At 48.0% G+C, this 26345-nt stretch overlaps 1 protein-coding gene across 1 annotated transcript; it reads left to right on the top strand.

Moving 5' to 3' along the window:
• The first annotated feature begins 233 nt into the window (after positions 1-233).
• LOC107111586 (protein-arginine deiminase type-1-like) lies at positions 234-25925 on the top strand. Its single transcript, XM_015412567.1, has 16 exons — positions 234-328; positions 6761-6941; positions 9689-9758; positions 11075-11136; positions 12224-12341; positions 13355-13480; positions 13858-14039; positions 15757-15860; positions 16165-16288; positions 17152-17256; positions 18732-18898; positions 19853-19997; positions 20602-20692; positions 20776-20855; positions 23696-23821; positions 25251-25925. The coding sequence occupies exons 1-16, from the start codon at positions 234-236 to the stop codon at positions 25482-25484; spliced, it is 2010 nt and encodes a 669-aa protein (XP_015268053.1). The 3' UTR covers positions 25485-25925.
• Positions 25926-26345: the final 420 nt, after the last annotated feature.

Here is a 26345-nt window from a genome sequence, read left to right as displayed (position 1 = left end):
GTGTGATGCAGCACACCCAGTCCTTAGACCGACTGCGGGTGGAAGGCTGGATCCTGGGGAGGTGTCAGCCCCTCCTCCCTCCCATCCCCGGCTATATAAAACTCTAGCTGGGCTGGGAGAGAATGAGGAGGAGGAGCGGAACTCCCCTGTCCTTCCAGCCAGTCGCTCCTGTTTGGCCAAAAAACAGGACACCCCAGGAGCACCAGAGCAGCCTCCTTCTCTGAGAGGAGACGATGACAACCAAGCAAAGAGTCGTCCGGGTTTGCACTGAGCGGCCCACCTATGCGGTCTGTGTGCTGGGAACAGAAATCTCCCTGGACGTCAGCGGGTAAGCGATGGCGGCTGAAAGAAGAGGGCGCTTTTGCCGCGTGTGGGGTAGGGAAGAGCATGAGCTGTGAGCACATCAGTTCAGCCAGGAGCTTTCTGAGACGGCCTTAGCCAAAGTCACTCTCCCTTGGCCCCCGCCTCCCTCCCACCTCTCACTGGTCCACTTTACAGGGTGATTGTAAGGATTATTTAGACATGGGGCCCTTAGGAGAAAGCACTATATAAATACTATTAAATATTGTTGATATTGTTGTTGATATGATTCCTGGAATGCCCCGGAAAAGTCGGACATTAAGACATGATGGCAATAGCCCCCACCTTGTTTATTCCTCAATATGCCGGAGATATACTGCTTCTGAACACAGATATTCCATTTTTTAAAAACTTCATGGCTAATAGCCACTGGTAGATCTGTCCTTCCCTTCCCGAAAGCCATTTGTGCCAGTAGCCACCCTTTTCTTCTGGCAGAGTTTGGTGCATCGCACCGCTGTGCTGGCTACCACAGTGACCAACGAAACTCAGCTTTGTAAGGTCGGATAACCAGGTAAGGTTTGTTTCCACATCAGGAGAGGCTTGTTAAGTTTCCCCACTGCTGGAAAGTCTGCCTATACAGCAATGGAGCTTCCACATGGCAGTTTTCCCACAGTTTCCCTGCTCCAGTCCCCTGGAAGTGGTTGCTCCTCCCTCCCCGCCCCAGGCCAGTGGGGCTTTTCTGGGTTGGTTTTTTTTTGCCTTTCCCCTTATATCTCCACAACAAAAGAGGCTAGAGACTTACTTTAAAAACATTATTTATTTATTTTATTGCATTTATACCCTGCCCTCCCCGCGAACAGGCTCAGGGCGACTCACACAGAGCACAAAGTGCATACAGTATATAAAAGTTAAAACAGTTAAAAATTGGTTCCAACGAATGCACATATAAAACTCCCAACATCTTGCATAGCAGAGGGGAAGGCTAGGGTCATGGAAAGATGTTACCCAGCCCTCTGGCGGTATCGCTCCATGAGGGAGCGGTGGTGGAAGAGGCCGTGGCGGCTCCTACTCGTAAGCCTGGTGGAAGAGCTCCGTCTTGCAGGCCCTGCGGAACTGCACAAGGTCCCGCAGGGCCCTGATTTCCTCCGGGAGCTCATTCCACCAGATAGGAGCCACCACTGAAAAGAATCTGGCCCTTGTTGCTGCAAGCTTGACCTCCTTAAGGCCCGGGGTCACCAGTCGGTGTTGTGACCCCGACCAAAGTGCTCTTTGGGGAATATAGGGAAATGCGGTCCCTCAGGAATGTCAGGCCCTGGCCATGTAGGGCTTTAAAGGTAAGCACCAGCACTTTGAAGCGAATCCGGTATGCTATAGGCAGCCAGTGCAGTGCTTTCAGTACAGGTCGGGTGTGCTCCCACCTAGGGGCGCCCACCAACAACCTGGCCGCAGCATTCTGCACCAGCTTCCGGATTTGCGACAGAGGGAGCCCCATGTAGAGAGCATTACAGTAGTCTAGCCTCGAGGTGACCGTCTCATGGATCACTGTAGCTAGGTCATTGCGGCCGAGGAAAGGAACCAACTGCCGTATCAGCCAGAGATGATAAAAGACTGATCTGGCAGTGGCTGCCACCTGGGCCTCCATCGTTAAGGTGGCCTCCAGGAGCACTCCCAGACTCCTAACCTCCGAAGCTGGCACCAGAGGTGCCCCATTGAAGGTCGGAAGCGGGAGCCTCAACCCCGGTCCGGATCGACTCAAGGACAGGACCTCCATCTTCGCCGGGTTTAACTTCAGCCTGCTCAGCCTGAGCCACCCAAAGCAAATAAAAACCCCAGGAAGTGCAGGAATGAACCACAGTGCTGTTGGGAAGCAGGGGGGAAAAACCCATTTCCCAAAAACACAGAACCCAGGGCAGATAATCCATGTGAAAATGTCAAGTAAGAGCGGACCAAATTTCCAAAGAACTTTCTGATTTCTGGAGCTTTGTTCCTTGCATTTCTTCCAAAGCTTTGTTCCTTGCATCTCTTCCAAAGCTTTGTTCCTTGCATCTCTTCCAAAGAAACGTATTACTGGCCATTTTGGGGCTTGTTTCTTACATGCATTTTTAAAATTCAAAGAGGGAGATGTGAGATCACAAGTGGACTTAACGACGAGGCAGACCTACTGCCAGATATCATGACAGGAGGGCCTGGTTCTTCACGGTGTCTGATTATTTACAGGCTCTGCAAGCAGCCTAGGAAGTAGTGAAAGCCCTGCAGGATCTCAGCTCTGAATCCAAAATTCTGTAGCCCCCCCCCCACAATAAGAAACACTTATCTGAGCATGGGGAGGTATAGATGTTCAAGAGGATCAGCTCTAGCTTTATGTTGAACCCCTGATATTATGTGTGTGGGGGGGAGTCAATTGCTCAGCATGCAACTACTTGAGACAGAGACGCAAAGGTACACACCCCGGGGAACCAGGTGCTATTTCAGTCTATTTATGGCACCAGGCGGCAGTCTTTCACATGAGTAACTGGTTGCAAATCATACTCTGCAAGCAAAGAAGGGTGTCCTACGGTGGTGACAGCCCACACACGGTTTTCAATCCTGAGATGGATTTCATGTGGGTTACTCAAAGTGTTTTACAGCTCCTCTCCCACTCTTGGTGGGCACGTATATAAAACAGGAATGCAGTTTGAGATGGGCTTGAACCAAGATCTTTAAACAGATCGATGGTCATCCGAGATTCCGTTACGATGTCCATTATGACATTTGTTTTGAATCTCTCTCTCTGGAAGCGGTCCATGGACAAGCGGGACATTGTGCCGATGGGGTGCTCCAGATAGGTTTCATATTAAGATGGAGTTTTCATATTAATAAACGTTTCCTGTTAAGAGGGCCGTCCCACTGATGGACCTCTGCTCCATGTTTATCCAGTTTCCTCTTCATTGTAGCCACCGCCACCTCCTGTGGCAGTGAATTCCATGTGTTAATCACTCTTTGGGTGAAGAAGGACTTCCTTTTATCTGTTCTAACCCGACCGCTCTGCAGTTTCATGGAGTGCCCACAAGGAGTTCTTGTCTTGTGAGAAAGGGAGAAAAGTAATTCTTTCTCGACCTGCTCTTTCCCGTGCATAATCTTGTAAACCTCGATCATGTCACCCCTCAGCTGTTGTTTCTCCAAGCTGAAGGAGCCCCAAGCGCTTTAACCTTTCTTCACAGGGAAAGTGTTCCAACCCTTTGATCAATCTAGTTGCCCTTTTCTACACTTTTTCCAGTGCTATAATATCCTTTCTGAGGTGTGGTGACCAAACACTAAAAGATTTCGTGTTTAAATACTAGCACACACACACCAATCCTGATCCCCCTGAATGACTTTTCCCCATGCACGGAATTAAGTGTACTGGAATTAATGCTCTTCTTTGGGCTTATAAGTAGTGTTGCCGCCTCCAGGCTGGGAAATTTCTGAGGAATGAGGGGGGGACCTGGGGAGGGTAGAGTTTGGGGGGGGGGAAGCAGCTCAGCAGGGATGCGATGCCCATACGGTTTGCCCTCCGAAGCTGCCCTTTCCTGCATGGTGCACTGATCTCTGTGGTCTGCGGATCAATTGTAATTCTGGGAGAACTCCAGGTCCCATCTGGAGGTTGTAACCCTACTCATAAGTGAGTGAGGCCCCCCTCCCCATTCCTTCAGAGAGAAGTAGCTCCCGGAATATGGTCATTGGGTGTATGACTACAGACCATAAATCTAGCAGAACCAGCTGCAAGAGAAGAAGCTATTACAGGGGTTTATGGTGAGATTTATTGCCTCTTTCTTTCCCCTGTTAAATTCTGCATGCTGACAGATTAATATCTCTGTTTACAAGTCGCTGCAAGGCACTGAGGGAGAGAGAGAGAGAGAGAGAGGAGCAGGAAGATCATTTTCTCTATGGCATAAAGGTTCTACACATCTTTTCGCAGGGCAGGAAGAACTGAGTCCAGCAGTGCCACCACCTTAGAGAGCCACGAGGGTTTCAGGGGATGTGTTTTTCGGTAGTCCAGGCTCCCTTCATCAGACACGAGTGGAGTAGAAATGGAGATCCGTGCATCCTTTTATCCTAGTCAGAAGGAGGGAGGGGTGTTGTAAAGAATGCGGCAGAGGAAAGGTGCAGATTGTAATCAGCTTGATGAGGGCAGAGGGGGAAATGCCTGGGGGCAGAAAATCAGCACCTGTCCTGAGATAAGAACCCCGTGTCCCTATTCAACCCCGGATGCCCATTGTTCTGACACCCCCCCCCTCTGAATTAGGATTCTTATCTCACTATAAAAGGTAAAGGTTCCCTTGCTTGAAAGCCAGTCGAGTCCGACTCTAGGGTTGCGGTGCTCATCTCCATTTCAAAGCCGAAGAGCCAGCGCTGTCCGAAGACGTTTCCGTGGTCATGTGGCCGGCATGACTCAACACCAAGGCGAACGGAACGCTGTTCCCTTCCCACTGAAGTGGTACCTATTTATCTACTTGCAATTTCTTGCTTTCGTACTGCTAGGTTGGCAGGAGCTGGAACTAGAGACGGGAGCTCACTCCATCATGCGGCACACTTGGGTCTCGAACTGCTGAACTACCGACCTTCCACAGCCTGCAGTCTTAACCACTGCAGTCTTAACCACTTGAGCCACTGCAGCTCACTATAGATGCTAATTTTTTGCCCCCAGGCCTTTCCCCTCTGCTGAAAGCAAGCTGAATACAGCCATTCTTTATAATGCCCCTCCCACCTTCTGACTAGGATAAAAGGACTCAAGATCTCTATTCCTACTAGTGTCTGACACAGGGAACTTTGACGCTGAAACTTTTGTTGGTCTTTAGGGTGCTACTGAACCAGAATTTAACTGTTTTATAGGGCATTAATTACACTAATTGCCCAGGTTTACTTACTTTTTCTCTTCCCTCTTTATCCTTCTTTCTTCTCTCTCTTCCTCTCTGTCAGTCTCTCTGTTTTTCCCTTTCTTCTCTGTACCTCTTATTCTCTCTTTTTCTCCTGAAAGAGGTGATGGAAAGATTAGCATGCAGCTATGCAAAATACATACCCCACAGAGAAGCTTTGTTTTGTACAGACTAGCTGATAACTTTAGAAAAGAGCAAGAGTCGAGTAGCACCTTAAAGACCAACAAAATATGTGGCAGGGCAGGAGCTTTTGTGAGTCACTGCTCACTTCTTCAGATACAGCTGGAATAGATAACTTGTCATGTTCTTTGATTGATAATTGATAACTGTAATTGATAATTGATAACCTGTCATGTTCTTTGAAGGTATGAAATGCTGCACGTAGGAAATCATTATTTCAATAAGTATCACTATCTATGAGATTGTTATATTTTTTTACTTAAGTAGCATTTTAAACATGGATGACCTCAAAAAGCTTTTTTGGCATGTGAAATAAGAACAGAAGGTGAAAGGCATGTGCCGGCTCATTAATCTCACTGTGCTAGTCTGCTAAAGCCCGAAAAGAAAAGGAACCACACAAATACTTGCCGTATTTTAAGATGCAGAGTTAGGCCTGCAGTCTCACATTTAAAAATCTCAAGAGTGAAATCAGAATTGACGCTAAGAGTTCTGCTGGAGAGAGAGTAGAGTGAAATCCCCAGGGGTGAAAGTGGTCTTATTTGGGTCTATGTTCACCTGGAAGAAAGTGGCGCTGAAAGATGGATGCCTTTCTCTCTGATTCACATGTGCCTATTCAAAATTCAGTGACCAAGCATCAAGTGTTGACAGGCATGTGTGAACGCAGAGCACCCACCACAGATCAAACTGTCTCAGTCCCAGAAGTCAGTTCACACATTCAGCTATGTCGAGTAGGACTTGGCTCAAATTCTGCCCTTCGTCAGAGTGCCTGTTTCCACAGCTTTCACTTGCAGAATGACTTATCCAGGGCCTCCTGCTCATTAGGACCCGACAAATCATATAAATCAGCAGTAACAATGGGGCAAGGCTGGCGAATTAACTGAAGCTTCCGCTGCCAGATTCAAAAGATCATGCCTCTAATTTCACCGCGACACCTTTCAAAACTGAAAGATCCCTTCAATGATTTGTTTTTGGCACTAGATGCATCCCAAAGGGTGCCACGCATTTCGGTGTCCAGGGAACCGCTGGTCTCATATTCAAAAGATCTTGCCTCTAATTTCACCACGACACATTTCAAAACTGAAAGATCCCTTCAATGATTTGTTTTTGGCACTAGATGCATCCCAAAGGGTGCCACGCATTTCGGTGTCCAGGGAACCGCTGGTCTCATATTCAAAAGATCTTGCCTCTAATTTCACCGCGACACCTTTCAAAACTGAAAGATCCCTTCAATGATTTGTTTTTGGCACTAGATGCATCCCAAAGGGTGCCACGCATTTCAGTGTCCAGGGAACCACTGGTCTCAGATTCAAAAGATCTTGCCTCTAATTTCACTGTGACACCTTTCAAAACCGAAAGATCCCTTCAATGATTTGTTTTGGCACTAGATGCATCCCAAAGGGTGCCACGCATTTCGGTGTCCAGGGAACCGCTGGTCTCAGAATCGCCCTTATCTACGATCCAAAGTTTGTCACAGAGTCCACTGGTGCATTGAGATGGCCCCTGAAATCTGGCGTGGAGGTCATAGTGTCCATGAACAGGCCTAGCAGTGCTGTCAACGATAACAAGGTGAGCAAAGGTGTCATGAGGAAACTTGGTGAGTCACAGAATATTTCCTGGAAACAAGCTGTTGGTTTAGGGGTCAAAAGTACACCCCACCACAGCTTCTTGTGCGAGCAGACCATGATAGGCCACAAGGTCTAGGCTGTGGGTAACTTACAAATGGGTCGCTTGCTCCAGCTTGGAGGATGGTGGGAAGCAGGTCTCTCGCTCCCACTTCTCATGAAACACATGAAGGTGCCTGATACTGAATCAGACCCTTGATCCATCGTCAGTTTTGTCTACTCTGACCGGCAGCAGTTCCCCAGGGTCTCAGGATGAGGTCTTTCCCATCCCCTCCTGCCTGGTCCTTTTTAACTGGAGATGCTGCCGGGGACTGAACCTGGTACCTTCTGCATGCCAAGCAGAGGCTCTGCCACTGAGCCACGGCCCCTCTTTACAACTCTCCAGGGTCTCAGGCACAGAAGCCTTTCCCATCCCCTCCTGCCTGGTCCTTTTTAACTGGAGATGTCGCTGGGGATTGAACCTGGGACCTTCTGCCATGCCAAGCAGATTCTCTGCACCTGAGCCACCGCTCTTCTTTACAGCTCTCCAGGGTCTCAGGCTGAGGTCTTTCCCATCACCTCCTGCCTCGTCCTTTTGCCTGCCAAGCAGATTCTCTGCCACTGAGCCACAGCCCCTCTTTACAGCTCTCCAGGGTCTCAGGCTGAGGTCTTTCCCATCACCTCCTGCCTGGTCCTTTTTAACTGGAGATGGCAGGGATTGAACCTGGGACCGTCTGCATGCCAAGCAGAGGCTCTGCCACTTAACCACAGGCCCCTCTTTACAGCTCTCCAGGGTCCCAGGCTGAGGTCTTTCCCATCACCTCCTGCCTGGTCCTTTTAACTGGAGATGCTTCTGAGGACTGAACCTGGGACCTCCTGCCATGCAAAGCAGATTCTCTGCCACTGAGCCACAGCCCCTCTTTACAGCTCTCCAGGGTCTCAGGCGGAGGTCTTTCCCATCACCTCCTGCCAGAACTTGCAACTGGAGATGCCGGGGACTGAACCTGTGACCTTCTGCAGACCAAGCAGAGGCTCTGCCACGCAGCCACAGTCCCTCCCTTCTCCACTGCATCGTGCTGCTTTCATGTACCTCCTGGGTTTTCTCCAGCTTTACTGCACTCATTCTCAAACTGCTTAGCTGAAATGTTTTGGGAAAGACTGCAGCAAAAGACTTTCCCTGCCTCAGTCCCCACATCGACTATTCCCTCCGTCCTGCTTAATTGGGGCGCTATTCTGAGGGTGTTTTTTTAAAAAAACAACACACCAGTAATTGACATTTTGTTGCAACGTTATCATGATCTGTCTACTAGTTCCTTTGATTTCCCAATTTTTGTTTAAAAAAAGAAAAAGTCTTTAGCGCTTTCCATTGGGACGATATGCCTTTCAGTTTATATGTAAATGAAAGGGATAGAGGCTTACTTAAAAAAAATGAAAGCTAGGAAGTCAGAAAAATGGGTAGATAGATAATTATAATGCTATAACGATATCTCAGCTGCAGATTTTAAAAAGAAGCCATGAAAAGGCCACTATTGGCACAGGGGGAAACGGCTGCTGTGGGGTTCTGGGACCCGGAATATGTGGGGAAATCTACCCTGTGGAAGGCCCCCCCCGGGGGGGGGGGACAGGGTAAAGCACTGGCACTCACTATAATGATGCACAAACCAGGGGGGAAGCATTGCTGCGTGGGAAATCCCTCTGTGCAATGGGAGGCTGTTTGCTTTTCTGACAGAATAACAGCAGCTTCCGCAGAGTAAATTCTTCTGTCTGTTAGATAAGAGAGAATACGACCCAGGGGGAGACAGTTTCAGTGTGACTCTCTGTTAAAATAACCAAAGTGATCTGAGAGCTCAGCTCTGAGGGCGAGAAAGTGTTTCGGAGGCAAATGATTCAACCAAAGGCTGAAGGGACTGGGTGTGTTGAGACAAGAGCAAAAGGAGGCGCCCTGAGGCTCCTCCTGGCCGTGTCCATCAAGGATTTCCTGCTCTCTGGAAAATTCATCCAAAGAGTATCAGGTTGGGGCCTAACGCCTTTTCTCACTGGGCCTGAGATGGGGCTGGTTATGGGAGGACCAGACTTGCTATAGAATAGGGCTCCTGTAGAGGTACCTCCCTGGTTAGCAAACAGGTTGTTGGAGGGGCATTTTGAAAAAGAGACAGAAGAGATTGGATTTATACCCCACCCTTCACTACCCGAAGGAGCCTCAGAGCACCTTACAATCTCCTTTCCCTTCCCCTCCTCACAACAGACACCCTGTGAGGCAGGCTGGGCTGAGAGAGCTCTTTCGAGAACTGCTCGTGAGAGAACAACTCTGAAAGAACTTGTGACTGACCCAAGGTCACACCAGGAACTGCCGTGGAGTAGTGGGGGAATCAAACCCGGTTCTCCCAGATCAGAGTCCACGCCCCTAACCATGACACTATTCCGCCCTGATCATAAGAACCAAACTGGAGGGTCAGGCATCACACCCTGTTCTCCAAAGTGGCACACTGGCACAGGGCCCTTTTCTTCAGCCACTGGTTCCTGTTTTTTACCTCTGGGCTGAAATGTCTCCAATCCCGCCTTTAATTGCTCCCCTTCCCAGCACCCTAGTCTCTGTATAATACATTCATTTACAGACCGGAGTGAGCAAAAGAAAATTTAAGCCTCAGATGTACCTTTGGACATTAGATTTAGTCGCTGCTGGATGTGAGCAAGTGTTTTACCTTCCTATAGGTTCGAGTTTCCTACTATGGTCCAACAGGAGAGATACTTGCCAATGCTTTGCTGTACCTGACTTTCGTGGGTAAGTAATAACATGAGTCTGAGATGCACGCAGGCGTTGCGATGCAGTTCTGCATTCCTGAAGAATGAAGTCCTAAATTGGATACTGCATACATTGAGGAATGGGTATCACCCACCTCTCAGGGTCTCCAGGACGTCGTGATCTTGACTTCGCAGTTTAATACTTCATGCTGTCCATGTTCCTATCCTGCCAGGCTTGGGGACTGGATTTGCTTGCCACATTGTGGAACGACTAGGCCAAAACCACTGCAGCCCTCGCTCACTCATGGACAGTGAAACGCCTGCAGAAACACCAAGAGAATCTCTCATGTCTGGGAAAAGAAGTGCGGTTTGGGAAATGTCCCCTTTTCACAACATCCCTGGTCTATACATTAATTTATTTAGAACATCTTCTATGCTGTCTTTCCACTCAGTTCAGGATCCCCAAGGCAGCAAACATTTTCAAACATTAAAAGACTATTTAAGATACAAATATAATGTCTAAAACAATTAAATAAAATACATGAACAGGGAGGAGGGCTCATAAGCATTAAAGAGGGAACGCCAAACAAGAAAATCTTCACTCACTGGCGTGGGAGACAATGATAGAGAGAGACAGCTGCATCTCCTGGGGGAGAGAATTCCAAAATTTTGGTGCCACAACTGAGAAGGCCCTTTGAGTTGCTGTCTGTCTAGCCTCAGATGGTGGGAGAACCTGAAGCATGGCCTCTGAAGACGAACCAAGTGGTCAGAAAGGTTCATGTGGGGGGAGTGTGCCATCCCATATATTAGAAGAAGAAGGATTGGATTTATACCCCGCCCTTCACTACCCAAAGGAGTCTCAGAGTGGCTTACAAACTCCTTTCCCTCCCCCTCCCCACAACAAACACCCCCTGTGAGGCAGGTGGGGCTGAGAGACCTCTGACAAAAACTGCTCTTTTTCAAGGACAGCTCTTATCAAAGCTACGGCTTGCCCAAGGTCATCCAGCCAGGTGCAAGTGGAGGAGGAGTGGGGAACCAAACCCGGTTCTCCCAGGTTAGAGTCCACGCACTTAATCACCATGCCAGACTGGCTCTGGCAGGGAGCTCTCGTTTCTCTGAAAGAAACCCCCATCGTAGAAATTACTTGGCAGTTCTACATGGCGTATCGCTGTATTTTGTTGCTTTAAAAAAGGTCCCGTGGCTCTCCTTCTGTTTCTCCCATCGAGCTGCTTGGATCCTTCTTTGGAGAGGAGACGGTTCTCCAAAACAGGGCTTGAAAGGGCTGTCTGGTTTTATGCACAGTGTCAAATATAGCCAGGAGGAGATACTTATATTTTAATTTTGGCTTTGTCTTAGCTATTTCTCTGAATGCTGATACCAACCGAAATGGAGTGGTGCAGACCAATTCAACCAACAAGGTAACAGATGGATTTTTATTCTCGGGGAGGGGGGTTGAGGCACAGAGGGCTTCAGTACCGAGCACCAAATCCAAGGGGTCCGTGCAACTAGAAGCAGACTGACTTCTTGGCACAGTACCTGTGAGCCAGAAAACAGACTGAAGTTCACAAGTGAAGAATTCTGTCCAAAGCAGGTATAAAGAGGGAGATACTACCTGTTGGGCCGTCTTCTGCAAAGACTAAGCTTGCAAAATCTTCTCCAACACGTGAAACCAGGTCTCATGAATGTTCCAGTACACATTCAGTTTGGTGTAGTGGTTAGAAGCACAGACGCTAATCTGGGAGAACCGGGTTTGATTCCCCACTCCTGCACATGCAGCTGCTGGTGTGACCTTGGGTTCAGTGTTCCCTCTAAACTGAGTTAGTGTGAGCTTGCTCACAGTTTTTTAGCCTCTGGCTCACATGTTTTTGTCTTAGCTCAGGGAGGATGGCTCCAGAGCAAACTTATTGATGTAGTAGCCAAATTGCTTGCTCACAACTTTAATGCCAGTAGCTCACAGAGTAGAATTTTTGCTCACAGGACTCCACAGTTTAGAGGGAGCATTGCTTTGGTTAGTTACAAGTTCTTTCAGAGGTATTCTCTCAAGGGCAGTTCTCTCAGAGCTCTCTCAGCCCCACCTACCTCACAGGGTATCTGTTGTGGGGAGGGGAAGAGAAAGGAGATTGTAAGACGCTCTGAGACTCCTTCTGGTAGTGAAGGGTGGGATATAAAACCAATCTCTTCTTTCCTCCTTTTATTATGGTAGGGTAGAGCCATGTTTTGGGAAAGTGGATTGGCCATTGGCCCGATCCAACATTGGCTTTTCTTATGTTCTTATGTGGATGTGATGAGTCACAATATTTGGGAACATTTCCAATTTTTGTTTACAACTTCAGTTCAAATTGTGCACATCCATGGGCAGATTGAAATCATATTGATTTCCAAATGAGGGTTGGTGGATTCCAGTCATGTGACTTCACCCTGGAAAAAGATATGCACACAAAAAAGGGAGAGACAAAGCCCCCGCTCACTGGATCTTCTCTTCCTCTTTTTCCATTTCCTCAACAGAAAAAATGGACCTGGGGCCCCAATGGGAAAGGAGCCGTTTTGCTGGTGAATTGTGACCGGGATGGCCCGAGCTTTGGGAACATGGACAGTGCTTACTCACACGTGCGATCCCAGGAAGGTATTCACCGGGGCCAAGGGTTACGCTAAGCAGACAGGGAGGGGGGCACAGTTTGTAGGCAGGAAAATCTATCCTTTAGTTGTCTCCTGCGTCTTCCAGCCAATCCTGGGCAGGTGTCCTGAGCAGTCAAGAAAATTATCTGGGTCTCTTGTCTGCTACGTTAGGCAGTGGTCTCCCTTTCTGGACTCATCCAGTCTGGCCATTCTGATTCACAATGCAGCCAACTTGAAACTGCTGTCGTGCGCTCTGTGCGGAGCTGCCCTTGAAATCAGTTTGGAAACTTCAGTGGGTCCAAAAGGCAGCAGCCCGTTTTTAATCCGTGGTGAGCTATTGTGCTCAGACTGCTGTGATTCCAAACTGGCTGCCTGTAGGTTTCCAGATTTCATTCAAGGTGCTGGCGCTTACCTTGGAAGTCTGTCCTCCTGACCAGGGAGCCACATTCTTGAAGAATTGCCTCTTGGGCCTTTTCCCCCCAGCCTCCGTGCTTTGGCGCTCCCCCCCCCCCCCCGGAGTAAGGAAAGTCCCACCTTGGTAGTGTTCAAGAGAGGCGGTAAGACTGAGCTCTTTTGGAGGGTCAGGGGGGGTCTAGAACTCAAAAGAAGTGGATTTTGTGTCTTTGGCGGGGGTTGCTAGATGTGTTCTCGTTTGTTGTTTTTAATCTCCTGCCTTGAGTCCCAAGTGCTGGGAGAAAGATGGGCTTATCAAGAAATATAAACACATAACCAGAGAACAGACCCTGCCTGTCTACTAGCCTGCATTCTTCATTCATTCTCACCTAATCGGAATGGTGAACATAAACCCCTGCCCATGGGACCAATACAGTGGCCACTCAGGGCCTTCAACTCCCACGGCTTCAGAAGAAGTTTCATGCACACACCTTCACTTCAGAGACTTCCCTGGTTATTTCCTAACATGGTTTTCAAGAGGTAACCCAAAGAGTCACCGTCACTGATAAGGACTCTTTGGAGGAGCAGCTGTTGCACAGCCCAGCCTTTGCCTCTTTTCCCCCCAAGACCTGCAAGACATGTCCCTCGTGATCCTGACCACCGAAGGCCCGGCTGGCGTCTTTGAGAACCATAAGCTGCTTCTTCAGGTCTCCGTGTCTGACGCATCCAAACTGAGAGTTTTCCATGATGGAGGTGAGATCTCATTGCTCTGTGCTAATGTCTGCTCTCTTTGTCTGGTGGAGGGGCCAGATACGGATGCTTCTGGCGGGTTTAATGAAGAGGGGTAGGGTACCATTCATATCCTAAATAAAGCATCACTCCCTGAACCCCTGATGCCTTTCCCTCTGCTTTTGCATCGCAAGTGTCCAAGAGAGTGCCTACCCTGACCATTTAAACCCGTTTAAAACCACTCTCTGATTTTTCAAGGAACACTCCAGACTTATCCAACTGCTCGGGAGGAAGAGAGCGTCTGACACTGCATGGTTGTGTGGTTTCTTTCCTCTTCTCTTACCCAGTCTTCAGGGAAAATGTTTGATACTTCTGTGTCCCTGTGCTCCCTCTTGCTGCAGGCAACGCTTCTCTCTCCAGTTACAAGCCTGTGTTGGGGCCCGATAAGCTCTCCTACACAGTGGACGTCTCCGGTGGTGGAAAACAGCAGAGGTCCTTCTTTGTGGAGGGCCTGGCCTTCCCCGATGCTGGCTTTGAAGGGCTGCTTTACTTGAACGCCACACTTCTGGAGGCCTCTGGTCAGGTACGGCGCTGGAGGGGGTGGCGGGGGAAGTGTGCATGTGGCTGGTGGTGGAGCAGAGGTGGCGGTGTGGTCACGGCCCACGTAGCCTGATATAGGAGCGGCCACGGCTTTGTGGTACAGGACACGGTACAGAGGAAGAGCTTTCCAAAGGCTGCGTGTTCAGTCTCCAGCAATCTCCCTGGAAAATTCTTCTGCCTGAGATTTTATTTATTTATTTATTTATTTAAAAAATTATGTCCCACCTTTCCTCTTGGTTCAAGGTGGCTAACAATAATAGTTAGGACATCCCCAGATAAAACTAAAGATAACATAAAGGTAAAGGTTTCCTGTGCTTGAAATCCAGTAAACGGGATTTTCAATCTCCTATCAGCTCATCCAATGAGTTGCCAGAAGGCATCGGTTCCCGTAGAGTATTCCGGAGCCCAACTGGGTCCATTAGTCTCTGTGAGTGAGCATAAATTACCTTGCTGCCTAGTTGGGGAGGGGTCAAAATGCCCAACTGGGTCTTCAGAACTAAGTGATCTGATCACGGCACGTCCTCCTTTGAAGTCAGATCAACTTCCATCCCCATACCAAAGTTCAAATCCAGTGTGTGGCCCGCTCAATGTGTGGGACCTGATACAAATTGGGAGAACCCCAGTGCTGCCATGAAGGACACCAAGTCCAAGGCTTGAATGGAGGCAGTAGCTTCATCAGCATGGATGCTGAAGTCCCTGAGGATTAACAACCTTGAAGACACCCTGTGAGGTGGGTGGGGCTGAGAGAGCTCTTTCCAGAACTGCCCTTTCAAGGTCAGCTCTGAGAGAACTACAGCTTGCCCAAGGTCATCCGGCCAGGTGCAAGTGGAGGAGTGGAGAACCAAACCCGGTTCTCCCATATTTGAGTCCGCGCACTTAACCACTACACCAAACTACTACACCACCACGGCCCCTCAAAAATAAAACAGCAAACCCCAAATGCCTCTCTCCTTCCCTCCTTAAAACATGCCTGCCATTCACCATTCCCCCCTAAAAAAAACACCCTGGCAAATAGGCAGCCCCTCCTGAAGGTCTCCAAGGAGGGGTTCCTCCCTCACCTCTTCAGGGAGCCCATTCAACAGAAAAGGCCTCTGGGCTCTGGTCAATGCCAGACGGGCCACCCTAAGTGGTGGAATAGCCAACAGAGGGCTGCCTGACAACTGTAGTTGGTGCACAGGGGCCTATGGAAGGGTGTGCCTTCACATGCGTGGGTCCCAGGTCACGAAGACACTGGAAAGACACTGGCATTGATGGCGGACTGAAAAGTACTGAGAAGCGTTGAGTGATTTCAGCAAAGTACTTTTATTAGGATAGAACAAGACAAGGAACAGCCGGCTCGCAGGCCGGTTTATATGCCCCAAAACCCACCACCTAAAACACACCCACTATTATCTTATAGGCTATTTACAGTGGCCGAGAGTCCCATTGGCTCCCAGCCGCGAACCTGGCCCTCTGATAGGTGCGGGCTAGGATCCGCTTGGCTATTGTCCTGAAAGAGTGAAGCTCCAATGTTCGGCATGACCGCATGGCCCAACGGTCGCGCACGTGGTCATGGCGGAGTACATTACACGGACGGTACTGGACTAGATGGAGCAGTGGTCTGACTCCACAGAACACAACTTCCTTTGCTCAGCACTGTAGTCCACAGGGGTCCTCCTTGTAGCTTTTTTAAATGCTCTCTCCCCGTTTGCTTTCCACAGAATTCTCTAGACACCCCTGTTTTCTCAGACACGGTGGTTTTCCGAGTGGCCCCTTGGATAATGACACCCAATACAATGAAGCCCTTAGAGGTCTTTGTCTGCAGGTAAGGGGGGGTGCGAATGGTGCTCAGTTTTGGGGGTGCTGGAATTGCTTAAGATACTAAAGCCAGTTTTTCAAATGAAGCTTGTTCAGTTGTTCTGCCAGACTGGATATTGGGTCCAAGAACTGCAGTCCTCCCATGGGATTCTGGGATCGGGTGTGACAGCACAAGGAATAAGCCCTGGGAAATGAGCGGGACCGTGATTGCCAAACTAATCTGGAATGGGGTTTAAATTTGCAGTCGAGGCTCAATTGCCTCCCAGGTGGAGGGAACTGCCCTCTTTGTGGACTCTTCCTTTTCTCTCCAGCTTTGAGAAACAATCCTTGCCCAACAAGAGCTTTGTGGAGGCTGTTAGAACTCTGGCCAAGGAAGCCAATTGCAAGCTGACAGTTTGCCCGAAGGAAGAAAACTGGGGTGACCAATGGATCCAGGTATCGTCCTTGACACTGAGCAAGAATAGGGGTGCAGGGAAAAGTCAGGGGGGGCAGCAGAAGTCCATTAAGCACACGCAAAGTCCGGTTGATCCAAGCAGACAAGCTAAGCCTCGTACTTGTAATGTATAAGGCTGTTATGTGAATTTCTTTGTTAAAATAATAATTGCTAATGGCCAGGGATATTTGGCTGATATCTTTCAATCTAAAATTACAAAAGACACCAGTATTTTCAATACAGGGAAGCAGTCCTAGGAAGGGAGCCACCCAGGAATAATCACCCATCAACCTGGGGAGTGGAATGAGTCAACTCCTCTTTTCCCAACAGTGTGTGTATCTATATCTATATCCAGGGGTCGTTTCGTAGAAAAAGAGGTGCAGGAGCCCATTAGCACAACTCATTACCATAACTTATTTGCATATGCCACACCCCCTGGCATCAAAGGAAGTGTGTCAGAAGGCAACACCCACTGCTCAGGCGCCACTGGACTGTTTTGGATTCCTAGCTATGGGGGGGGGGGAGGAGAACGTGCAGATCTGTCCTCGCAGAGGAGGGAGAGCTTGTACCTGAATAAAACTTGGTCTTAAAGGTGCCACTAAACTGTTTGGGGCGGGGGGGGGGCTCTGCAACTTACCTGGCTGCTTCTTGCTCTGACTGAGGGCTGCTGGGAGCAGGGGGTGGGGCTTGTTGCATGTGCCCGCCCCCTGGACTCTTTACTGCCGGAGTTCCGCTCCTGTGCGCTCCTGCAGGAAATGACCCCTGTCTATATCTATATCTGTCTATACACATGCATACAAGAAGATAGATAGACAGACAGACAGACAGAAATGGGAACGCTAATCCTCTTTTTTTCTGCCAACAGGATGAGATGGAGTTTGGTTACATGGAAGCTCCCCATAAGTTGTTCCCGGTGGTCTTTGACTCTCCCAGGAACAGAGACCTGGACGCATATGTTAAGAAGTTCCTGGTAAGGGAAGGGCTCCTCAGCGTGTTGTTTCCATTATTGGGGAGTGGTCCTTCCTTCCCTCAATCATGCCTAGAAACACTGGGATGACATTATTACTCCATCCTTCCTTCAAAGAGCTCGGGGGAGGGGTCTTGTGGGGGCCCCCACCTTTTAATCCTTATATAAAAATCCTACGAGGTAGATTGGAGCGAAAGAATGATTGGCCCAAAGTTACTAAGCTGAGGCCTGAACTAGACACACACATGCATCCCTTCAAGGGGGCAAATTTTATTCATTCATTCATTCGATTTATACCCCACCCTCCCTGCCAAAGCAGGCTCAGGGTGGCTGTTTTGGCTCAGAAAGCAGCACGGGGGGAAGGCACAGGCCCCTCATCCTCTTGCACCACCATCCCAAACTGAATCAGGTCCTGCAGCACTTGGGGAAATCAGTTCCTGGGGTGCCAGGTCCCCCTTGGCCTCCAGTGGTGGGTGAGGGTTAGGGTTGCCAGGTCCAGGTTGGGAAACTCCTGGAGATTTGGGGGTGGAACCAATGCCCCACAGTCCCCCCTCCAAAGCATCCATTTTCTCCAGGGGAACTGATCTCTGTAGTAGGGAGATGAGCTGTAATTCTGGGGCATCCCTATGGCTGTGAGGAAGGCAAGTTGGGTTGGGCAGAACCCTGACCCAACTCTTGGACAATTGTCTCGTCTAGTTTGGGCCTGAGAGAGGATTTGAATTTGGATCTTCCCAGTCTCTGTAAACTCAGTATCATGCTGGTTGGCTGTTTACAGCAGGAGAGCAGAGAGATTACAGAGGAGTTAATTGCTGAGGAGGAATATGAATCTTAAGTCTTTCCAGTCCAGGCCTGTAGCCACAGTGGGGCATTTCGGGGCTTTGCCCCCTTAATTAAAAGCCCCGCCCCACAAATAGCCATGCCAGAAACCTTATTTTTGACCATGATGACCTAGGTGGCAACTGGGCTAGCAAAAAGGGGGATTGTTGGAGTTGTGTTGAAAGTGTCCTCCTAAGCTTTTTTGCCCTGTGGAAGGGAACGCAAAGGGCATTTAAATGCCTTCTAAAGGCAATTAAATGCACTCTGAGCTGTTTTTTCCCTAGGAATTGACATGCTCTTTGCCCCGCCCCTTGAAAGGAAGGGATAGAAACAGGCTCAAAGCCTCCCCCCTTAAAAGACAGGCATTCAGATTAATTTAATTAACTGTAATTTAAGTGCCCCCATAAAAATTTAAATGCTCCCCAAACTCAAAAATCCTGGCTAGGGGCCCGTTCCAGTCCAAGTCCAGCTATCCCCCTTCCACACCACATCAACTGTCCTAAACAGTTCTGTGGCCGGGTAGTGGTATTTCCCCTCCTTTGGCATTGAAAAGGGGCTTCTGCAGACCAGCAAAAGGTTAAAGACCCAGCTTTCCACTGTGAAAAGACTTCCTTTTGATTCTTGCCTACCCACTACTTTTCAATGTCTTATTCTGTTCCGAGGGACCTGATTTTGGGTATGTGACCCGAGAGCCTAAGAATCAGTCAGACGTCTCCGACCTGGACTCATTTGGAAACCTGGACGTGAGCCCTCCGGTGACGGTAGAGGGGAAGGAATATCCTCTGGGGAGAATCCTCATTGGGAACAGTCTCCCAGGAGCTCTTGAAGGGTAGGAAGAATGCACATTGCCTCTTAAACATCCAGTGAATCCGTGGGCTTCCGGATTGCCAGTGGCTTAGGCTTTGCATGTCCGTGGGGAACAGAGAACTGTGGAGAGCGGGACAACTGGGGACAACCAACGTCTGTGACCCAGAGGCCAGAAGCATCCCAGGGGTCAGCCATGATGAGTTTCCATTACTAAATGAGGCCGTCTAGCAGGAAAAGTATCATTGTTATGGAGCACATGAGCACAGGGTTCATATTAATATGCGCATTTATATGGTACATATATGTTCCTCTAAATTTTTTTACAAAGGAGTATATTGTACATCAAAGAACATTGTGCCCTTCCCCCTACAAGATAAAGTATGCCAAACTTTTAAAGTGAACCTGGCTAAAATTTGGCATGGCAGCCAATACTGCCAGGAGAGAAAAAAAAAGTTGCTTTGAGGGATGTCTCCGGCACACGCAAAGGCCATTTGCATTCTCTGGTTGGAACCATGAGAGGGAGTCTGCATCAGTGTTCCCTCTAAGCTGAGTTAGCGTGAGCTAGCTCACAGTTTTTTAGCTTCCGGCTCACACGTTTTTGCCTTAGCTCAGGAAGGAGGGCTCCAGAGCAAGCTAATTTATGCAGTAGCCAAATTGCTCGCTCACAACTTGGATGCCAGGAACTCACAAAGTAGAATTTTTGCTCACAGGGCTCCACACCTTAGAGGGAACATTGGTCTGCATCAGCCAATTTTCCTGAACATCCACCTGTGTAGTAGTAGGGTCTGTGCTGGGTAGGCCAGCAGTAACACTGGAGGTGTTTGCAAGGGTGTCATAAGGGATTATTCCGAAAGGAAAACATTAACTGTATTTTACAAAATGTATTTATTTATTTTTCAAATTTCTACCCCAGCCTCACGGGGAATAGTTTCTCTTTTCATCCCTTATTCTCTTTTCATCCTTCCTCGTCTCCTAGGGCTGGTAGCAGGAAAATGTCCCAGGTTGTCAGGGACTTCCTCTACGCCCAGAAAGTCCAGTCCCCAGTGGAACTCTATTCTGACTGGCTCAGTGTGGGGCATGTGGATGAATTCTTGACCTTTGTTCCAGCTCCTGACAGGAAGGTACTGATCTGCAAGAAGATGGTTTAATTCTTACGATGCTTCAGTTCTCCATTAATCCTAGCCTGGGGTGGCTTTTACCAACCCATCCTGCCATTTCTTCGGGCTCCCTGAGTCCCTGGTCAGCAACAGCTGATGGCCACCAGCCCTGTTCTCAGCGCTGGAGTGAAGTCTTCACCTAGAATCATAAGAAGAGCTCTGCTGGATCAGACCAAAGGTCCACCTAGTCCAGCTGTTTTGGCTGAGGAAAGCAGTGTAGAGGTGGAAGGCACAGGCTCTGAGGCCAACGGTGGCCTGCCAGACACTTACAAGCCCGTGAGCAGGGTGTGAAGGCAGCATCCCTCCCCTGTTGTCAGTTCTCTGCATTCAGTACTCAAGGATCCACTGCCTCTGGACTGGGAGATTCCCTTTAACTATAATAAGAGCCATTGACAAGCCTTATCCTCAGTGAAATCGCCTAATTCACAGAAGAGGGCTTTTAATGCCAAAAAAATGTTCCGTTTCATTGTCTGTCTTCCATAATCAAAACCTGCCCCGGATGTGTACATTCCGTGGCCTTTTGTTTAAGAAGCTGGGATGTTTACCAATTTTGTCTTTGTCCGTGCAGGGTTTCAGGTTGCTTCTCGCCAGCCCCTTTGCCTGTTATAAGCTGTTCAAAGAGAAGCAAAGTGAAGGTTATGGAGATGTCCTCCTTGAAAGTGAGTCAAGAGTTTGTTTTCTTCCTCGATAGTCAACCACCCTGGTCAACAGGGCTTACTTGTTACATTTATCTCCCCTGTAGGCTCAAATAAAGAAAGGAAAAAGACTATTGATGAGATCCTCAAGAACAAAACCTATTACAGAGACAACACATATGCGCAGGTAAAATTTCATTGAAGTGCTGCAGTTTTCTAGATCTCCACTTACAAATAAATCTCTCAGTGGAGGCTGTATTGCAGGGGGTCACCAGCCTTTTTGAGCCTGGGGGCACCTTTGGGATTCGGACATGGGATGGTGAAGTCAGCCACAAAATGGTGGCCATAGGAGGCAGAGCAATACAAACAAAAAAGGATACCCAAGTGCAGGGACAAGAGAAGCAATTACAAAAAATACACTGGGGAAGAAGAGTGAATGAGAGAGAAAAACCTACTTTGTGGAGACAGCTACCGCAAATATAAGAACATAAGAGACACCAATGTTGGATCAGGCCAAAGGCCCATCCAACACTCTGTGTCACACAGTGGCCAGAAATACCAGGTGCCATTGGGAGGTCCACCAGTGGGGCCAGGAGACCAGAAGCCCTCCCACTGTTGCCCCCCCCCCAGCACCAAGAAGACAGAGCATCACTTGCCCCAGAGCCCCTATCTATTCCTTGTGTCTAATAGCCACTGATGGACCTCTGCTATTAATATAATATAATATAATATAATATAATATAATATAATATAAGTTATTTCAATTCTCACAGCCAATTAGAACTCCAGTTGGCCAATTAAAAGCCCTGCTGCGTAGGTCACCTGGCCCCACCCGCTTTTCAAAAACACTTGGCACGCACAGCTTGGTGAAGTGGTTAAGTGTGCAGGCTCTAATCTGGGAGAACCGGGTTTGATTCCCCACTCCTTCACTTGCAGCTGCTGGATGACCTTGGACAAGCTGTAGTTCTGTCAGAGCTGTCCTTGAAAGGGCAGTTCTTGAAAGAGCTCTCTCCATTTTGGGGATCCCTGCTGTATTGGAATAGAATATTACACGCTCTAAAATTCTGACTGTGATGAAGTGGGGGAGAAGGCTGCGAAGATGTTTCACAAATGCTGGGGAGCAAAGTGGCAGAGCCTTGGGGTATAAAAACAGACAGCATCTTTTCAGGATTTCACATTTTGGTGTGCTGCCTTATGTTAAAAACTCCCTGAAGACAGAAAACTATTATGGCAAACAAACAGAAGGACTTTCCTCCGTCTTCTGCTCTCTTCCTCTTTGCATGGAGAATATTGTCGTGCAAAGAAGCATCCAAACGTGGAGATTTCACGACTGTTAAACAGATAAATGCCATTTATAAAAGAGGAGATTGATACAATATAGGGAAAGGAAGCAGATGGAGGCATCGTGTCCTTAAGCAAACCACGCTCTGCCTCAACCACATATTGGCAATATGGGGGAACTAGCACTGGACTACCTTTCAGGGTTGTTGGACATGTATGTGAAGCACTTTGGATGCTGAAAGTGCTATATAAATGTGAGATGTTATTACTGAGAGAGGCAAGTGGGTGCACATGTGCCAGTATTTTTCAGCCAGACATCCCGGGAGTCAGTGTTGCTGCCACCAGAATGGGAAGGCTGCTGTCCCCTTACCAGAGCCCCCCAGATTTTTACCTAATCTGTGGAAGTGTTTTAATGTTTTCACTGGTATATACAAACAAATATATCATATCTGGGTCCCAAACAAACTAAAACTTGGAAATTATTATCCTCCAGGAAATTTGGAAGAGACGCCCAATACATTTGAGTTAAAAATGGACAGAACTCGAAAACTTTCTTCAAATTCCTAGACCAACCCAAGGAGTTCTTTGCAAAAAAAAAAGTTGTTGTTAATAAAAGCTCTTATTTTACTTTTACCTCCATGTATTGGCCACACTCACTCTGAGAATTAAGGAGCTGGACAATCTAGTTTGAGGCATTCCTTGTCTCCACAAAGATTTTAAGAAGCTACTAGTGAACAGTTGCTTTGTTGAACATGGATGAAAGGCACTCCTGTTTATTGTGAAACAAAAAATATTTTAAAGCTGATGTGCCTTTTCAAGAAACATCCCGCCTTGTCTGATCCAGTTTGGTGTGGTGGTTAGGAGCGCAGTCTCTAATCTTGGGGAACCGGGTTTGATTCCCCACTCCTCCTCCACATGCAGCTGCTGGTGTGACCTTGGGTCAGTCACAAGTTCTCTCAGAGCTGTTCTCTCAGAGCTCTCTCGGCACTTACGTCACAGAGTGTCTGTTGTGGGGAGGGGAAGGGGAAGGAAATTGCAAGTCGCTCTGGGACTCCATTGGGTAGTGAAGGGCAGGGTATCAATCCAATCTCCTCCTCCTCCTCTTCTTCTTCTGTAATATCTTCTAGTAGTTAACACACCTTCATGGCTGATGGAGTTCAAACATAAACAGGTTCAAATTTGGGTTTTTTTAATATTTGGTGTCTGTAATTCAGAGGTTAAAAACCGACTGGCTTGTTCCTCTGAGGCAAAACTATCTAAATGTGGCATTGGAGAGGCATTGTCATTTTTTAAAGATGCCCTTTTTTGGTGTAATTGTGAGTTTAATACTAACAGAGACTGTCGCTTGAGGCAAACTGTGAATTTTTTAAAAACTGCACATTAGTTCAGAGTTGGACATGTAGCACAGCTGATTGTGACAAAAAGCAAACATTTGTGAGATGGTGAGATAAAAGTAATTCATGAGTTCATATACATTTTGCCATTCATCAGGCTGGCTTACCTTTCTTTAGAATATATTAAACTTTGTTGAGATGAGGCTGCCTTGAGCCAAGAAGAAAGGTGGGGTTTCAATATTTTAGTAAATAAATAAATATAAAACATAACCAGAGGTAAAAAAATCTCCTGAGGAAAAATATTGACCAACGCTGAGGGTGGGTGCTGCTGACCCTGCGTGAAGACTTGTAGCCTTGGGCCTGGAGGTGAACATCTGGATGTCGGGGCACGACCCTCTTCTCTTCCTTCCAGAAATGCATTGACTGGAACCGCTGTATCCTCAAGCGGAAGCTGGGCCTGAGCGAAGGAGACATCATCGACATCCCGCAGCTCTTCACTCTAAACTGGTCCAGAGCAGAGGCCGCCTTCCCAAACATGGTGAGACGCCCAACCACCTGCTGTCTTTCTTATCCACCAAGGCGGGACGTAAGCGCCCATGCAGGCTGTCTGTGGGGACTTGCCTAGCCTGCTCAGAATGGTGGTTTTCATTCCCCTTCTGCCTGGTGGGAAATCGGTTACCGTGCTCATTTGTTGTGAATACGCAGTGCTGAGGAAACATGCAGCCTTCTTGAGGGAGAAGCGTTAATACAATCAGGGGTCATTTCATAGAAAAAGAGGTGCAGGAGCTCATTAGCATTACTTATTTGCATATGCCACACCCCCTGACCTCACCGGAAGTGTGTCAGAAGGCACTCCACTGGACTGTTTTGGATTGCTAGCTATGGGGGGGACGGGACGTGCAAATCTTCCCTCGCAGAGGAGGGAGAGCTTGTACCTGAATAAAACTTGGTCTTAAAGGTGCCAATGGACTGTTTTGGACCGGGGGACCCGGTGGGGGGGGCTCTGCAGCTTACCCGGCTGCTTCTGAGGTAAGCTGCAGAGGGCTGCTGGGAACAGGGGGTGGGGCTTGTTGCATGTGCCTGCCCCCTGGGCTCTTTACTGCCGGAGCTCCCCTCCTGTGTGCTCCTGCAGGAAATGACCCCTGAAATACTTTGTCTAAATGAAACCTCTGTGATCTGATTACCAGATGCTGGAGACAGACAAGGAGGGGACAGGGCAGCCGTCACATTCTTGTCTTGCTTATGAGTTTCCCAAATGCACCCAACCTGGCCACCTTTTTGAACAGAATGCTGGCCTTTGTCCTGATCCAGTGGGCCAGGTCAAGTCTCAGATTCCTCTTTCAGTTACCTTCCCTCTCCACCTTCCTGTTTGCCTTTAAAAAAGCGTTGGCAACCGGGTATCTTGCTGCATTTTCAGCAGTTGCGTTCTGGCAGCTTTGCTGCTGATCCGTCGCTGAGACTCAGGAGGAGCTAAGACACAAATCAGGACATACTTCAGCATTTGCTTCCTCGGCCAGTAAACGTTTTGTCATTCAGCATCAAAGCATCCGTTGTGCTGTTCTAATAACACAATAGTGACAAAAGGTGTTCTCTTTCCTTATGTGGCAACAAAATTGGTATTGGTTTTATACCAGCTTCACTGACACAGCATTGCCAACACATCCTGGGAATATTCATTTGGAGAGAATGCTTAACAAATCTTGCCGAGTGACAACTTCCAGGATTCTTCGGCCAGAAACAATGACAGTTATTTCCTCTCCATGATACATTAGTTTTTCTGGGGTGGTGGTGGTGTGTGTGTACAGTATCCACACTTGATGGGGACAATTCCAGCAGTTAAAATCTTTAGTGTGGCTCTACCCCAATTTGGGTGTTTACCAGCAGGTGGCGTTCAGGTGCATGGAAACCTTGGTAGGGGAGTTCTTGGCTGAAACCAGCACTGACCACTGTTCTTCTAATCCTTGTAGGTCAACATGCTCGTGCTGGGGAAACACCTGGGCATCCCAAAACCGTTTGGCCCCATCATTGATGGGCAGTGCTGCCTGGAAGCAGAGGTCCGTTCCCTCCTGGAACCACTGGGCCTCACCTGCACCTTTATTAATGACTTTTTCTTCTACCATGTGGACCAAGGAGAAGTTCACTGTGGCACCAACGTCCGCCGGGAACCGTTCTCCTTCCACTGGTGGAACATAGTCCCCTGAATCAGTGTGTTGAGGGGCTAGAGTTCTGGAGCCCTAACTTTTTTTCAGCACTTTGTATAAAGGAGAGAGGATGACTGGCGTAAAAGATTTTGTGAAGAGAGTGGGAGAACTGGAGAAAGGAAAGGGGGAAAACAACCCATAACTCCTCAAGCCTTGGATTTTTTTTTTTTATATGAGGGACAATCTGGGATTAAACCCCCTTGAAATTAGTAGGGCACCAAACTTTATAAAACAATTAAATGATTTTTTGGAAGACATGAGGGCTTTGGAAGATTGGGGGATTTTGATCTTTAAATTTACAGTGATATGTGCACTTGCTGAAAAGTCCCGCTTACTGTGGAGTAAATAGACTCATGCGTGCTTTATAATTTTATTTTTCTTATGCCACCTCTCTTTTTGCAGCACCCATTGTCACAATATAATAGAATAAAAATGAAACTTTCCCACAAAGCTTTATGGAATGAGCAAAGTTTGTTCTACGGGACAGAACTGTTTAAAAATAAATATACTTCCAAAGCATTCTAGAAAGGGTAGATGATGTTTAATTTTTGAAAAAGAATATGGTGGGCCTCAGTCTGCCCAGAAACCACAGCCTCTCTTCTGAAAGAGATGCGTAATTATTGTGATGTTTTGCGGTGACGAAAAAGACGGTGTTTTAGCATTACACAGTGTCATACATGATTGTGAGAAAAGGGAAGACCTGGTTCAACTGACTAGTTCAACTGACTAGTTTATCCCATTGAATGATGAGCTGCATATTACTCAGAACTAGCTACACAAGGCAATTACTGAAACAGCCATGAGATGAGGTGTGGTTGGCGGGGGACAGGAAGTCCCCCACTTTAAAATGGCGGCATTGTT

This window comes from Gekko japonicus, unplaced genomic scaffold, assembly GCF_001447785.1.
Source record: "Gekko japonicus isolate JY-2015 unplaced genomic scaffold, Gekko_japonicus_V1.1 scaffold131, whole genome shotgun sequence".
In the NCBI taxonomy this organism is placed as follows: Eukaryota; Metazoa; Chordata; class Lepidosauria; order Squamata; family Gekkonidae; genus Gekko; species Gekko japonicus.
The sequence above is the reverse complement of the archived record's forward strand: the minus strand, read 5'-3'. Positions and strand labels throughout refer to the sequence as shown.